This window comes from Schistocerca cancellata, chromosome 2 (genome assembly GCF_023864275.1).
Source record: "Schistocerca cancellata isolate TAMUIC-IGC-003103 chromosome 2, iqSchCanc2.1, whole genome shotgun sequence".
Lineage (NCBI taxonomy): Eukaryota > Metazoa > Arthropoda > Insecta > Orthoptera > Acrididae > Schistocerca > Schistocerca cancellata.
In genome coordinates, this window is record NC_064627.1 from 600292239 (window position 1) to 600309348 (window position 17110).

Sequence of the window (17110 nt, forward strand, 5' to 3'; positions counted from 1 at the left end):
CACACTGTCAAATCACGTTAATGTGACCACTTGTCAAAAGCCTGAATAACCATCTTTTGCAGCGAGTACCGCTACAAGAAGTGCGGGAAGAGTAAGTGAGGTTCTGGAGAGAACGGACAGTGACGTAGAGGCATGTCCATTCCAGTACCATGGCCAGTTATGCTAGGTTTCTCTGTTGAGGATCCATCGCTCAAATAACCCGATCGAAGTGGTCCAACAGATTCTCGATTGTGGTTAAATCCGGGGAGTATGGTGACTAGGGAAGTACGATAAAATCATCATTGTGCTCATGGAACAACGCGCGTCCACCGGAAGTTGTGAAACACGTTGCATTGTTCAGCTGGTAGGTACCATCGTGCCGAGGAGAAACAAACTGCATGTAGGTTTGGACGTTGACCACATGTATAGATGCTACCTATGTTGATCCATTGTGTCTTAGAGAATGACGAGATCACCAAGGGAATGCTGCGAAAATATTTCCCAGATGCGCCAACTGCCATCTGTCTGATGGAGTATAAAACATGGTTCATCTACGAAGGCAACCTGTGCCTACTAAGTGGCAGTTCAGTTACGGTACTGGCGTGCGAATTCCAGCCTTCGTCAGTGACGAACTGCAGTCAGCATGGGTTCATGAACAATGCGCCTGATGCGGATGCCCATACGCAGCAGCGTTCGCTGAACGGCCGTTGAGAAGACATGTTGTTAGACTCCTGGTTTATCTGCGCGGTCAGCTGCGCAACAGTGGCACATCTATTCGCCCGTATACATCTCCGCAGCCGTCGTTCACCGCTGACATCTATGGCGCGTTGTCCACCACAGCTGCCTCGGCGCCTGTTTTGGGTAGCGCCATTTTGTATGCACCGTATACGTTAATGAAGGCGGAATACGAACCGTTACAAACTTAGCCGTTTAGAAAATGCTTCTACCCTTGTTCCGAAAGCCAATGATCATGCACTTTTGGAGATCAGGAAAATTTCTCCATTTCTGTATTACGACAACGACTGCAGTGTTTCTCCGCACCCCCCCCCCCCCACTCTCCCCCGAGACACTTTATATACCCTCCACTGCTAGTGGTGTCACATGCCGTATGATGTGAGTGGTTATTGCACGTGAACTTCAAACACACGCGGTGGTAGCATTAGTGTGACTCGATTTCGTAATAGAATAAAATTCTTCTCGTTTCAGCATGTACTTCTGGGAGTAATTACGTTAGATTTAGTAACAAAATCAAATTATTCTCGTTTCAGCATGGACTTCTGGGAGTTATTACGTTATTAATACGAGGTGTTCAAAAAGTCTCTCCGCAGTCCCGTATGATTGTTAGCCGCGTATGCCGTTCCAAAGGCTCTGAGCACTATGGGACTTAACATCTGAGGTCACCAGTACTCTAGAACTTAGAGCTACTAACCTAAGGATATCATAAACATCCATGGCCGAGGCAGGATTCGAACGTGCGACCGCAGCGGTCTGCGGTTCCAGACTGAAGCGCCTAGAACCGCTCGGCCATTGCGGCCGCCTCACGTGCCGTACGCCGCAGTGAATACACCGAAATTAATCTCAGTGATATACAAGTTATTAATTTATTGAATATTCATTTTTACTAATAAATTTTCACATTAAATGTTGAAAGTGTCCCCCCTGTTGTTGAATACACAATTCAGTTCATACAATCATGTTCCAAACACAGGGTGTAACATTTCTTCTGTAACAGAAGCAGTGAAAGTGTATATTGCAGTTTTCAATTCATCGATGGATTTTGGACGGTTTTTATAGACAGTTGCTTTCGCTGCAACCCAGACGAAAAAGTCAGGTGGTGTTAGGTCAGGCGATCGTGGAGGCCAAAGTCCCTGTGAAATTATGCGATCACCAAAAACATCAGCAAGCAGTGACATTGAAACACGAGCTATATTCGCGGTTGCACCATCTTGTTGAAAATAACCATTCAGTATTTCACTTAGCACAAATACTACTATGAATGAGTACAAAATATCACTGCAGTATCGTTGTGCATTTATTGTTTCGTTGAAAAAGATGGGACCCACAATCCGACGTCTAGAAATTGCAATCCAGACACCTATTTTCACAGAATGAAGTGGTTCCTCATGAAAACACAATGGATTTGCAGTACTTCACATATGAGAATTTTGCGAGTTTATATACCCGGATAATTGAAACCAGCCGGCGGTGGTGGCCGAGCGGTTCTAGGCGCTACAGTCTGTAACCGCGAGACCGCTACGGTCGCAGGTTCGAATCCTGCAGCCGGTCGGAGTGGCCGAGCGGTTCTGGGCGCTACAGTCTGGAACCGCGTGACCGCTACGGTCGCAGGTTCGAATCCTGCCTCGGGCATGGGTGTGTGTGATGTCCTTAGGTTAGTTAAGTTTAAGTAGTTCTAAGTTCTAGGGGACTGATGACCAGAGCAGTCCCATAGTCCCATAGTGCTCAGAGCCATTTTTCGAATCCTACCTCGGGCATGGATGTGTGTGATGTTCTTAGGTTAGTTAGGTTTAAGTAGTTCTAAGTTCTAGGGGACTGATGACCTCAGAGTCCCATAGTGCTCAGAGCCATTTGAACCATTTAAATGAAACCACGATTCATCAGCGGAAAACGTTTCATTAAGAATATCCCTTCCATTTTGTTGAACGAAATTTTTGAACCATTGACAATAATGCAGTCTCTTGCCATGATCAGTATTTTTCAGTTCTTGCACGACTGTCACTTTGTCTGGGAAAAGTTCTAATTTTTTTCTTTACAACTGTGTGGTCCGTTCCGACACTAACATCGATTTCCTGGGCGAGTTTTCTTACTGACTTGTTCGGACTCATGGATATTTTATCGGAAATATCGAGTAGTTTATCATCAGAGAAAACGCTTTTCGGTGTATCTGTCACTGAACCCGTACTTCGAAATTCGTTAATCAAATCTCGCACAGTATCGCGATGTGAGAGTGTCGTCTCCGGCAAAACTGACATAAATGTTTGACGAACTGAAACTGTGTATTTACCGCCAGCTTTGACCACTTGTTCGACTAAAAACACACGTTCTTCAGTGGTTAGCATTTTAACAGTGACAAAAACGAAACATACGAACAAAGGAACTAAACTTAAACGTTCACATCAACACGTAACAACACACACCAACGATACTACTGACGCGGCTGAGATAAACGAAAGAGTGGAATGTTGGGAGAGTCCACTTGAAGGAAGTAACTGAGGCAGGCGAACAATTACACGGCACGCGCGGCTAATAATCATACGGCACTGCGGAGAGACTTTTTGAATACCCCGTATATAACCACTGTATAAGCAGGCAAACTTCTTTTTCATCAACCGTGACACCGTAAGCGATCGTAGCGGATACCGCCAATGCGAGCTAGTGCTCTGGTGACAGACTCTGAGGAAGCCGGCTTGAGTACCAATGATGGAGTAACTGTGTATCACGAGTGTTCGGACGGCTGCAATGTTTTAAATTTACCTTCTTTTTTCATCCGTGCAAACCACTGAACATTTCCTATAGATGACAGATTGGTAGTGAACCATCAAAATGGTGTCTATCGATGACACTATTTGCTAGAACTTGCTAGGATGCGGAAAAAGAAGCGATGGTGAACATCGATAAGGATTTGTATGGTAATGACATAGTTAAGTGTAGTAGTGTTGGGTGATGACAAAGATAGTTAAAACGCCATGAAAAGTAGTAATTGAGCTCAATGATCGGAATGTCTTATCACAGCCACTGCTCGCGACATCGTGAACGGCGCGGACGCCATTATTCATGCAGGCAGACACAACACAACTCGGCAATTGGCTCTGCTGCTTTTGGTGAGCATTGGATGTCTTGAATATTCAGAGAAATATTCGAGATGGGTTCCACGAATGCTCACATAAGAACTCAAGATTCAAGAGAAACTGTTTCATCTGAACTGTTGGAGCAGTTTAAGATTAATGGAGAGACCTTTCTGCCACGCATCGTTACAGGTAACGAAACCTGGGTGCATCACTGGGCTGGAAACAAGAGCAGTCTCTGGAACGACGTCACACCCATTTCCCAAGAAAGAAGCAAATTCAAGGCAGTTTCCTCTGCTGACAATGTCCTGATGACTGTTTTGGGACAGTGATGGTCATTTTCTCAAGGATTTATTGCCAAAAGGATCACTCATTTATTGAGAGACATGACTAGACGCTGAAAAAAACTCACGAATCGTTTCCGACGTCTACTGTCTGAGAAGAATTCAAAAGAAATGTTGCTCCTGGGAATCCACGCTCGGACACAAGTCTCAGAAGCCAGGAACATAACGCCAAATTGGATTCGACATCACTGGCGCATCCACCCTACAGCCCAGACTTGGCACAATTGCTCTTCATTCTCTATGTGAAACACACTTAGAAGATGATGATGAGCGTGAATGATTCTGTAAAAACTAAGATATGGGCACAGGACGCGAACTTTTACGAACAGCAAAAACCAGATCTTAGACAAAATTGGTGTAAGGCCTTAGAATGTGGTGGAGACCATGTCACGAAAAAAAAAAAATATTCCGGGTTATTATTTACTGAACTGACCTCGTATCAGTGTCAGTGGCATTATTCTTTCGAGATGTATTTTTTGGCTTCGGGCTGCTGTACAACCATAAAAATGGAGTTTAGTTGCCGATATATAGTTCACATAGATGTGAAATTCAGACACGATATGCAATCGAATTTCTCTCTAATACCTGAGAAGGAACTTTAATTAATAGTCCGTGCAGCTGGCATTAGACTTCCATTCTCACTGTCAGTTAAATTCCTTGACCCTGTGTTGTAAACATTAAATTTAGCTCTTACGTTATTTTCCAATTCATAACGTCTTCTGTTGAAGTGGTTGGGTACGCGCGACTACTGTGAAATCTACCTGATATAATACCGAATGTTATGGACACCTACAGCCACAGTTTATAAACACTCAATTAATTCTGTGCGTTGAGTCATTCAGAACGGAAAGATGTATATGAGGCTGACTCATTGGGCCTCCCGTTATTTACATTTAGACATGTAGTTTGATGTCTGGAGAGTTTTGCTTGCCTAGTATATCACCTACAAAGTTCAATTACATTAAGCTGATAAGATTATATTTTATTCAATAATAAGTATATTGTGTTTGTCTTTCCAACGTTTACGTTTTTCAGTTCAATTCACACCTTTTCTTCGTGGAAGGGGTGGACACCGTTACCAGAAGCATGGCCCGCTATTCCTCGGAGCCGGTGTTCTACTACGAGTTTGCGTTCAACGGCGCTCTCAGCCAGTATCCTGGAGGTCCAGGTAGGAGAAGCATCCATTACTGCGGCACTACACTGAGGCGACAAAACTTATGGCATACCTTCTAATATAATGTTGGACATTCTTTTGCCAGGCATGGTGCAGCAGCTCGACGTGGCATGGACTCAACAAGTCCTTGGAAGTCCCCTGCAGAAATATTGAGCCATGCTGCCTCTACAGCCGTCTACTACTGCGAAAGCGTTGCCGACGCAGGAGTCTGTGCACGAACAGACCTCTCGATTGTGTCTCATAAATGTTCGATGGAATGCATGTCGGGAGATATGGGTGGCCAGATCGTTCTCTTGAAATGTCCAAACCAACTGAGAACAATTGTGATTCGCTAACATAGCGCATTGTCATCCATAAAAATTCCATCGTTCTTTCGAAACATGAAGTACATACAGGGTGTTTCAAAAATGACCGGTATATTTGAAACGGCAATAAAAACTAAACGAACAGCGATAGAAATACACCGTTTGTTGCAATATGCTTGGGACAACAGTACATTTTCAGGCAGACAAACTTTCGAAATTACAGTAGTTACAATTTTCAACAACAGCTGGCGCTGCAAGTGATGTGAAAGATATAGAAGGCAACGCAGTCTGTGGGTGCGCCATTCTGTACGTCGTCTTTCTGCTGTAAGCGTGTGCTGTTCACAACGTGCAAGTGTGCTGTAGACAACATGGTTTATTCCTTAGAACAGAGGATTTTTCTGGTGTTGGAATTCCACCGCCTAGAACACAGTGTTGTTGCAACAAGACGAAGTTTTCAACGGAGGTTTAATGTAACCAAAGGACCGAAAAGTGATACATTAAAGGATCTGTTTGAAAAATTTCAACGGACTGGGAACGTGACGGATGAACGTGCTGGAAAGGTAGGGCGACTGCGTACAGCAACCACAGAGGGCAACGCGCAGCTAGTGCAGCAGGTGATCCAACAGCGGCCTCGGGTTTCCGTTCGCCGTGTTGCAGCTGCGGTCCAAATGACGTCAACGTCCACGTATCGTCTCATGCGCCAGAGTTTACACCTCTATCCATACAAAATTCAAACGCGGCAACCCCTCAGCGCTGCTACCATTGCTGCACGAGAGACATTCGCTAACGATATAGTGCACAGGATTGATGACGGCGATATGCATGTGGGCAGCATTTGGTTTACTGACGAAGCTTATTTTTACCTGGACAGCTTCGTCAATAAACAGAACTGGCGCATATGGGGAACCGAAAAGCCCCATGTTGCAGTCCCCACGTCCCTGCATCCTCAAAAAGTACTGGTCTGGGCCGCCATTTCTTCCAAACGAATCATTGGCCCATTTTTCAGATCCGAAACGGTTACTGCATCACGCTATCTGGACATTCTTCGTGAATTTGTGGCGGTACAAACTGCCTTAGACGACACTGCGAACACCTCGTGGTTTATGCAAGATGGTGCCCAGCCACATCGCAGGGCCGACGTCTTTAATTTCCTGAATGAATATTTCGATGATCGTGTGATTGCTTTGGGCTATCCGAAACATATAGGAGGCGGCGAGGTTTGGCCTCCCTATTCGCCAGACATGAACTCCTGTGACTTCTTTCTGTGGGGACACTTGAAAGACCAGGTGTACCGCCAGAATCCAGAAACAATTGAACAGCTGAAGCAGTACATCTCATCTGCATGTGAAGCCATTCCGCCAGACACGTTGTCAAAGGTTTCGGGTAATTTCATTCAGAGACTACGCCATATTATTGCTACGCATGGTGCATATGTGGAAAATATCGTACTATAGAGTTTTCCAGACCGCAGCGCCATCTGTTGTTGACAATTGTAACTACTGTAATTTCGAAAGTTTGTCTGCCTGAAAATGTACTGTAGTCCCAAGCATATTGCAACAAACGGTGTATTTCTATCGCTGCTCGTTTAGTCTGTATTGCCGTTTCAAATATACCGGTTATTTTTGAAACACCCTGTAAATGTCTACAAATGGTCAGCACGTAGCCGAACATAACTATTTCCAGTCAGTGATCGGTTCTGTTGGACAAGAGGACCCGGCCCATTCCATATAAACACAGCCCCACAGCATTATGGAGCCAGTACCAGCTTGCACTGTGACTTCTCGATAATTTGCGTCCGTGGCTTCACGTGGTCAGCGCGACACTCGAACCCTATCATCAACTCTTATCAAATAAAATCGGGACTCAACTGACCAGGCTATGGTTTGCCAGTCGTCTAGGGTCCAGCCCGTGTTATCGCGAACCCATGAGAGGAGCTGCAGGCGACGTCGCGTTGTTCTCAAACGTACTCGCCCCTCGGTCGTCTGCTACCACAGCCCATTAACGCCAAATTTCTCCATACTGTCCCGAGGGATACGTTCATCGTAAGTTCTACACTGATTTCTGCGGTTATTTCGCGCAGTGTTGCTTGTCTAATCGTATGGACGGCTCCACGCAAACGCCGCTACTCTCGATTGTTAAGTGAAGACTGTCGGACATTGCGTTGTACGTGGTCAGAGATAATACCTGAAATTTGGTATTCTCGGCGCACTCTTGATACTGTGGGTCTCGGAATATTGAATTAGCTTACGAGTTTCGAAAGTGAGTGTCCCATGCGTCTAGCTCCGACTACCGTTCCGCGTTCAAAGTCTGCTAATTTCCGTCGTGCAGCTATAATCACATAAGAAACCTTTCCACGTGAATCAGCTGAGTACAAATGATGTAGTAGTAGTAGTAGTAGCTTTATTCATCCGTAGATCTCTTTTTACAAGGATATAGGTCATGTCGAATGACTGATCCACCAGTGTACTGCCCTTTTATACCTTGTGTACACAATACAGGGTGATTCAAAAAGAATACCACAACTTTAAAAATGTGTATTTAATGAAAGAAACATAATATAACCTTCTGTTGTAGATCATTACTAAAATTACTTAATTACTAAATTACATTTAAAAAGGTTTTTTTTCACTCAAAAACAAGTTCAGAGATGTTCAATATGGCCCCCTCCAGACACTCGAGCAATATCAACCCGATACTCCAACTCGTTCCACACTCTCTGTAGCATATCAGGCGTAACAGTTTGGATAGCTGCTGTTATTTCTCGTTTCAAATCATCAATGGTGGCTGGGAGAGGTGGCCGAAACACCATATCCTTAACATACCCCTATAAGAAAAAATCGCAGGGGGTAAGATCAGGGCTTCTTGGAGGCCACTGATGAAGTGCTGGCGGCCGATCCATCGCCTCAGGTAGTTGACGTTCAGGTAGTTACGGACAGATAAGTGCCAATGTGGTGGCGCTCCATCCTGCTGAAATATGAATTGTTGTGCTTCTTGTTCGAGCTGAGGGAACAGCCAATTCTGTAACATCTCCAGATACTGTAGTCCAGTTACAGTAGCACCTTCGAAGAAAAAGGGACCAAAAACTTTATTGGCTGAAATGGCACAGAAAACGTTCACCTATCAGGAGGTTTAACACCATACTTCGTTCGAAATGCACGCTGAACAACTGTCGTCGATTCACTTCTGCCGTACTCAATAACACAAAAAGCTTTCTGTTGAGCGGTCGCCATCTTAGCATCAACTGACGCTGACGCCTAGTCAACAGCGCCTCAAGCGAACAAATGTACAACTAAATGAAACTTTGTAGCTCCCTTAATTCGCCGACAGATAGTGCTTAGCTCTGCCTTTTGTCGTTGCAGTTTTAAATTCCTAAAGTTGTGGTATTCTTTTTGAATCACCCTGTATTATCGCCATCTGTGTATGTGCATATCTCTATCCCATGACTACCGTCATCATAGTGTATTTTGTGAACTACTGTTTACCTGTGTGATCGCGTTTTAATCATAAAAAGAGCCAAATATCTTGTAAACAAAGAAAAGATGCAGCTAGCAGGAGATAGGTGCCCAGGCGTAATAAAGCTGTAGCAACATTTCCAGCGAAATCGAGATGGGGACTATACAATGGCGGCTAATATAACACGGACCTTCGGCATTTCAACGTATTTCTGAAACCTGTGTCACAACAATTACTGACTTTTTCCTTTGTTTCTTACTTGCACCGTACCTCTGGGCTTGTTCTGAGCTGCCAGCGAGCCTTTGATCACTGTGGAGCCGCGAAGATCTACCGCTATATCCACTCTCACAGATTTCCAACGGCGGCAAACTGCCGACGCTGATGGAACAGTCCTGAATCTAGTAGATAAATCTTCAGCTTCTGTATCTATTGCTGTGACAGAATATTTAAATCATGCAGCACCTTATTCTACTGATCAGAAAATAGAAGAAAAGCTTACTAGTACAGGTATAAAAGGGTATTAAAGAGGATTTTGATTCTATGTATCTTGAAACTGAGAGAGTCAAAATTTTTCATTCTTGGTTCGATTTCTACGTTTATTGCAGGAAATAGCAGCAATAAAAGACCAAAAATAGGTTATTTCAGAAATAGGTTATTTTGAACGGTTTTAACAGTCAGGTTAAACTGGTGCTAAAACAAACCGATGCAACCGAACTCAGGTTGTTTCAGCGATAACCGCCATCTCTACTTTGAAGTAGAGAATATTGATTAGATTATACTATTTCACTTTGTGAGGCATCTTAGTTGGTTATTTTCAATGATTATTCACTTACCCTGTTACTTATTTCCTCTTTTCTTAATTGTGCTTAACTTATTAACATTAGCGCTTACCCGACGTAAGCACATTGAAATCAATGATTTGACTGTTCCGTGCTTTGTGTTATTTCAGGGGCGTCTCATGGTGATGATACACTGTACCTGTTTCCAGCATCCCAACCCGATCCAAAATCGGATAGTGCTCTTATCAGAGACCAGATGACAGCTATGTTTGCCAATTTCGCTAAATACAAGTAAGTAACGCCTCTCATGCAGCTTTGATACGTCTTAGGCTTCCTAAACTACAAAGAATGCCTCTCCTAAAAGGAAAAAAAAAGGTGTTTGACTAAAACCTAATAACCATTGCATGAGTTGGTGATTCTAGAAGGAAGTAATTAAAAGTAAAAGACATACCGACCCACACGTTACTAGCTTAGTATCGTTTGATATCTGTAGCTACTTGCAGTTTTGGTTATAGTGCCACTTCGTGCATCTGGGATCCAAGTCCACTTAGTCAAAAATGGCAAGCACAGCTTACTGGTATTTCAAAGGTACTGCCGGCTGATAATTATACAGTCTTGGACAGGACACAAGATAGAATTATAGGGAAAAGTTCAAACGTGACATTCTCGTGCACGCATGTGCACAACGCACTTTGTGTATGGACTGCTGGGAGCTGCGTCACTGTTACATTTTAGCTGTCTTGATAATGCAATAAATAACTGTTGTTCGGCGAGTATTTTATACACCAGACACAGAAAAAGGTTTCATGCATCTTAAGGCAGGCAATACAACTTACATCATCGGCCACAGCTTGGGATGCTTAAGTTGAGATGCTTGTCAGTTGGGTTGCTTGTCTTAAATCGCAAAAATTTTCTTCTGGGCTTGTTGTATTTTGCCCACCATGTATTAAATAGCGCTAAAACGGTGACATCACAGTTTTGAAATATTAATTCTTGTGAGATGCACCATTTATTATTTCCGTTCAAACAGTAATAACCAATACCCCTTTCAGATAACAACTCAGTTGTATTGTAATTACTGTTGAGTGTGGCGAGCATTGTAACGGTCATCAATGGATAGCTATAGCATACAGCATCTAACTGGCTGAGCATTGCTGAAGCTGCAGACCACAAAACTGAAGGCATGCTAGGCTTCCATCGGCAGTTAGGTCGTAGAGACGGAGCTCAAGTTGCGCGCGACTATGTCGCAGCTGGCAAGACTAGATTTTTTTGTTAAATTTCGTTAGCCAGTTCTCAGAAAATAAATTCTACACCAGCGATGCACAGACCGCTGCCCATATCCTCCTGCGGCCAGCCAACTGAACTGATGCCTCTCGCACCTCACCGTTAGTTCTTGTAAATTCTTTTTAACCATCTTACATTCCATCCGGAAAGGGGATTCCGAGTCCTTGTAGAACTTAGTTATTTTGACCAATGTCAGTGTAAATGTCTTTGGGGCTGCGGAATTCCAGTTCCGAGTAATAACGTGTCTTATGACACGTTACTTTTGAACTTGCACAACAATCGAGTCACGACGACAGATGTTCATGGGGCTGCGGGGAACGACACGGCTTGGTCGTCAGTGGTTTGTGTATTCTGTAGTACTTACCTTGCGTCAGTGAGCTTCAGCAGCCTGCATGTGTTTCCGTGAACCAATAAGCATTTATTCAATAACAATAATAATAATAACAATAGTAATAGTAACAGTAATAATACTGTGTAAGAAAGGTTTATACAGTAAACGTTTTTTGTGGAATACCTGATGCAAACTAATTGTGTGTATACTGTCCTTTTTTGTAGCCTTTACGTAGCCACAGTGAGGGGTTTGTGGCCCGTACAACCCTGTGCATATAGACGCTTCTGGCTAGTCGTCTCGTATTTACCTTCAATAGTACAGTCTAAGACAACTAAAATTAAAAAAAAGATGAACCACGAAGGCATTACACTAATGAGTGGAAATCATTAGATGAGATGTACTACAGAGAAACAAATAATTACACTTACAGAAAAACTGGCTGTTTTATTCAAGAGGAGGAACCTCACAAACTGAGCAAGCCAATAACGCATTGGTCGACCTCTGGTCCGCATGCAAGCAGTTATTCGGCTTGGCGTTGATAAAGTTGTTGGACCTCCTGCTGAGGGATATAGTGCCATATTCTGTCCATTTAGTGTGTTAGATCCTAAAAACTCCGAGGTAGTTGGAGGAGACGCCCATAATGCTCCAAATGTTCTCTGTTTGGAGAGCAGTAGGAACTCTCGCCGTGTGCGGGCGGTAAACATCTTGCTGAAGTATGAGCCCAGGAGGGCTTGCCATGAAGGGCAGAAAGACGGGCTGTAGAATATTGTCGACATGAGGGTGCCCCAGACTACAGCCAAAGGGGTCCTGCTATGAAACGAAATGACACCCCGTCACTCCTGGTTGTCTTCGGCCTGGAATCTCTTTGACTGGAGTCCGCAGCTCGTGGTGTCGCGGTCGCGTTCTCGCTTCCCGAGCACGGGGTCCTGGTTCGATTCCCGGCGGGGTCAGGGATTTTCACCTGCCTCGAGATGACTGGATGTTTGTGTTGTCCTCATAATTTCATCATCATTCATGAAAGTGGCGAGTTTCGAATGAGCAAAGGTTGGGAATGTGTACGGGCGCTGATAATTGCGCAGTTGAGCACTCCACAAACCAAAACATCATCATCACATCATCTTTGACTGGAGTAGAATTGTCTTCAGTTATGAGCCCCGCTTTGAATTGAACACCAATCACTAGCGAAGACTCGTATGAGACGCTCCAAACAGCGGTGAGATACCAACCCGACTGTCGCCCCCCTTACTGCCCCAGAACCAAGAGTGATGGTCTGGGGTGCCACTTCACTTCACAACAGAGCCCCATTGGTTGTCATCAGCGCCATCCTTACAGCATAGCGGTATGTCGACGATGTTTTACGCCCAGCTTTGTTGTCTTTCATGGTAAGCCATCCTCGGCTTACATATCTGCAAGATAATGCTCACCCGCACAAGGTAAGAGTTTCTATTGCTTGTCTTCGTGCTCGCCAAATACTACCCTGGTCAGCCAAGTTCGCCGAACCCCTTCCCAACTGAGAATGTTTGGAGAATTCTGGGGTCCGCCGACTAACTCGGGACTTTTGACGATCTAACGCTCCAGGTGGACAGAATTTGTCACGAATTCCATAGCGAGGAGATTCAACAAGTCTATCAATCAATGCTTGCATAAGGATCAGAGGAATGCCGCAAACCAAAATGGTTGATATGGCTCTGAGCACTATGGGACTTAACATCTGAGGTAATCAGTCCCCCAGAACTTAGAACTACTTAAGCCTAAGTAACCTAAGGACATCACACACATCCATGCTCGAGGCAGGATTATAACCTGCGACCGTAGCGGTCGCGCGGTTCCGGACTGAAGCGCTTAGAACCGCTCGGCCACAGCGGCCGGCTGCCGCGAATCAGCTCGGGATTTTGACGACGTAACGCGCCAGCTGGAATTAGACGCGATTGTCTCAGAAGGAGATCGAAAACTCTGCCAATCAGTGCCAGACCAGAGGGGGACCATCGCGTTATTGACTTGGGCAATTTATGAAGCTCTTTCTCTGGAATAAAACATCAAAGTTTTTCTGAAACTATAATCTTTTTTTGTCTGTATACGTACATCACATCTACCGATTTCCGTCCCGTTCGGACATTTCCTTCATTGTGCGTCGTTTCTTTTTTTAGTGTGCACATATTTTCTCCATTATTGTTCGATAATAGAGGGACAGAATATAAAGAGTTCGCAATTTGGGTATTGATGTGAACCGTTAATTCTGCGAAAACCAAAAACAGAAAAAACTGGATACATGTGGGAAGTGGTAATACCGAACAATGTTAAGAGATTGCTTAACAGATAAAATACCATTCTCGTGGATCATCAAGAAGTGGATCAAGTGCTATCTCATAAATTTAGTATGAAAGAGGAGGGAATGTGCTTGTCTTCACTTGCCGATTTACATTCCCTGTGTCACTATCCCGAAAATGTCACACATATTGCCGAAATGTCCGACTGAGTGAGAATATGTGACATTTTTTTAATGGTGATCCATCTTTTCCATCAGGATTTTAAGGTCGGCAGCCCCTTTTTATTATCAGAGAGAAGTCGGCAATGTGCCCCGCAGGATTTCATCTTCTGCCTTGTTTCATTCTGCGCTCGTCTACAAGACCAGAAACACAATAGTGCACGAACACTTGTCACAGTTACAAACTCGACGTACGTTCATACTGCACAAGTCGGAAGGAGGACTGCCAACCAGCTTAACGAAGCTTTGAAGAGTCTCAGTTTGGTATTCCAGCGTTGTTCCCTGGGTATAGACAGATTTTTTAAAAACATTGGAGGTAAGTTCTTTACGTGTAGCTATTGACAGAGAGAAGGCTTAATAAGTAATTTGCTAAGACACGCTGCGTACCGTATGTTGTTGTTGTGGTCTTCAGTTCGAAGACGGGTTTGAACCTGTGCAACCTCTTTATCTCTCAACAAGTGCTATGACTTACATCCATTTGAATCTGCTTACTTTAATCTACCTTTGCGCTCTCTTTACAGATTTTATCGCCAGACTCTCCCTACAGTTACTAAATTGATACCTCACGATGTGTTGTACTAAGCGATCCATTTTTGTTGTGCCGTATATCGCTTTTGTGCCCAATTGAAATCAATACCTCCTCTTCAGTTACCCGATACACCCACCCAGAATTCAGCATTTTGTAGTACCACATTTCTAAAGCTTCAGCTCTCTTCTTGTTGATTGTTTATCGTCCTGGTTTCACTTCTGTATAGGGCTACAATGTAGTTAAGTACCGTCAGAAAAGATTTCCTAACTTGTAAATTTATATTAGATGTTAACAAACTCCTATTTTTCAGAAATTTTTGTTTTTGCTGTTTTCAATGTATATTTTGTATCATGTGTATTTCGGCCATCATCAATCGTTTTGCAGTGCAAATAGCAAAACTCATCTATTAATTTTAGTGTCTCATCTCCTAATGTTATTCCGTTAACATTTACTGATTTGATTCGAGTGCATTCCATTTCACTTGTTTTAATTTCATTGATTTTAAGATACATCTTCATCTATAGCAGTACTCGTAACGAACTGTGGCGGAAGGTACTTCTGGTGCACCAACTGACTCCCCCTTTCCTGTTCCACTGGGGGCTGGCGTGTGGGAAGAAGGATTGTCGGTATGCTTCTGTATTAGCTCTAAATTCTTGAATATTCTCGGCGTGGTCACTTCGCGAATGGATGTGGAAGGTAGTAATACGTTTTCTGGTTCTGCCCCAAAAGCGGCCCCTCGAAATTTCAGTAGCAAACCTCCCCGAGATGCACAAAGCCTCTCTTGTGTGCTAGTGGAGAGTGTTCAGCATCTCTGTAACGCTATAGCGCAGGTTAAACCATCCGGTGACGGAACTCGCTACTACTCGTTGGATCTCTGCTGTCTTTTTCTATACGCTCCGTTCCAGTGTTCTTCCAAGACCTTTTTAGTGACAGAATGGGCAACGTCAAAGTTTTTATTTCTTCACCCTGAACTATAATTTTAGTTCCAAATTACTCGTTGCTGTGCACAGACAGAACAACAGTGGCAATAGGCTAAATCATGTAGTACCTACTAACTTTGAAGTGGAAAGCGCTGTAGATGGAGAAGGTTAGTAAACCAAGATTACAATATTAATAGAGAATTTATCGAGTAGTTGCGTATGTATAAAGAAAAATTAGGACAAAGTAGGAAGATACGGATTATGATGTTTAACCCGTTAAAAGACTGCTGACATGAAAAGGTAAAATTTCTCATTCATTAATTATATTTTTTACTAACGTTATGCTTGGATTTTACAGGATATTTTGGTCATATAACTTAACCACAAACAAAAATATTTTGATAAAGAATTATATTTTTTCACAGTGAACTGTCATCTAGAATCATTATAAATTACATTTAACCGTAAGTACCTAATTTGTATGTAAGTATGATTCAGTTGGCATTTGGATCTACAATGCACTAAATCTTAGCTACTCATTCCTATTTTACAGATTCCGCCTGTGTTTACTACTGATTTCACATGTACGTTATTGAAATGTAACTCTTATTTAATCACGCAGGATATCTCTTATATACGTACAGGATGTCTCAGAATCACACAGATAGTGGAGAATGCTACGCTGATTGCTCTGTCATAAGAAGCCCGCTGTCTCATTCAAATATTTCAGGAGATGCGAGCTCTTGAGTCAACAACGTGAATGAAGAACGTGTTAGCAAAACTGTTTATCTTTTTTAGTATTGTAAATATTTTCCTGCCTAATTGACGATGATGGTTCTTCAGTGGAGAAAATTCACAATCAACTGCGACATGTCCGCGGCAGCGTCCACCATTATTCACAATTTATACACTCCTGGAAATGGAAAATAGAACACATTGACACCGGTGTGTCAGACCCACCATACTTGCTCCGGACACTGCGAGAGGGCTGTACAAGCAATGATCACACGCACGGCACAGCGGACACACCAGGAACCGCGGTGTTGGCCGTCGAATGGCGCTAGCTGCGCAGCATTTGTGCACCGCCGCCGTCAGTGTCAGCCAGTTTGCCGTGGCATACGGAGCTCCATCGCAGTCTTTAACACTGGTAGCATGCCGCGACAGCGTGGACGTGAACCGTATGTGCAGTTGACGGACTTTGAGCGAGGGCGTATAGTGGGCATGCGGGAGGCCGGGTGGACGTACCGCCGAATTGCTCAACACGTGGGGCGTGAGGTCTCCACAGTACATCGATGTTGTCGCCAGTGGTCGGCGGAAGGTGCACGTGCCCGTCGACCTGGGACCGGACCGCAGCGACGCACGGATGCACGCCAAGACCGTAGGATCCTACGCAGTGCCGTAGGGGCCCGCACCGCCACTTCCCAGCAAATTAGGGACACTGTTGCTCCTGGGGTATCGGCGAGGACCATTCGCAACCGTCTCCATGAAGCTGGGCTACGGTCCCGCACACCGTTAGGCCGTCTTCCGCTCACGCCCCAACATCGTGCAGCCCGCCTCCAGTGGTGTCGCGACAGGCGTGAATGGAGGGACGAATGGAGACGTGTCGTCTTCAGCGATGAGAGTCGCTTCTGCCTTGGTGCCAATGATGGTCGTATGCGTGTTTGGCGCCGTGCAGGTGAGCGCCACAATCAGGACTGCATACGACCGAGGCACACAGGGCCAAC

The 17110-nt window shown here is 44.2% G+C and overlaps 1 protein-coding gene across 1 annotated transcript in view; it reads left to right on the forward strand.

Moving 5' to 3' along the window:
- LOC126147195 (venom carboxylesterase-6-like) overlaps positions 1–17110 on the forward strand; it is a 110369-nt gene that overhangs the window by 81016 nt on the left and 12243 nt on the right. Inside the window, exons 9-10 of the mRNA XM_049915675.1 lie at positions 5162–5294; positions 10008–10128. Of these exons, the coding sequence (XP_049771632.1) occupies positions 5162–5294; positions 10008–10128 (254 nt within the window). The remainder of the gene's footprint in view (positions 1–5161; positions 5295–10007; positions 10129–17110) is intronic.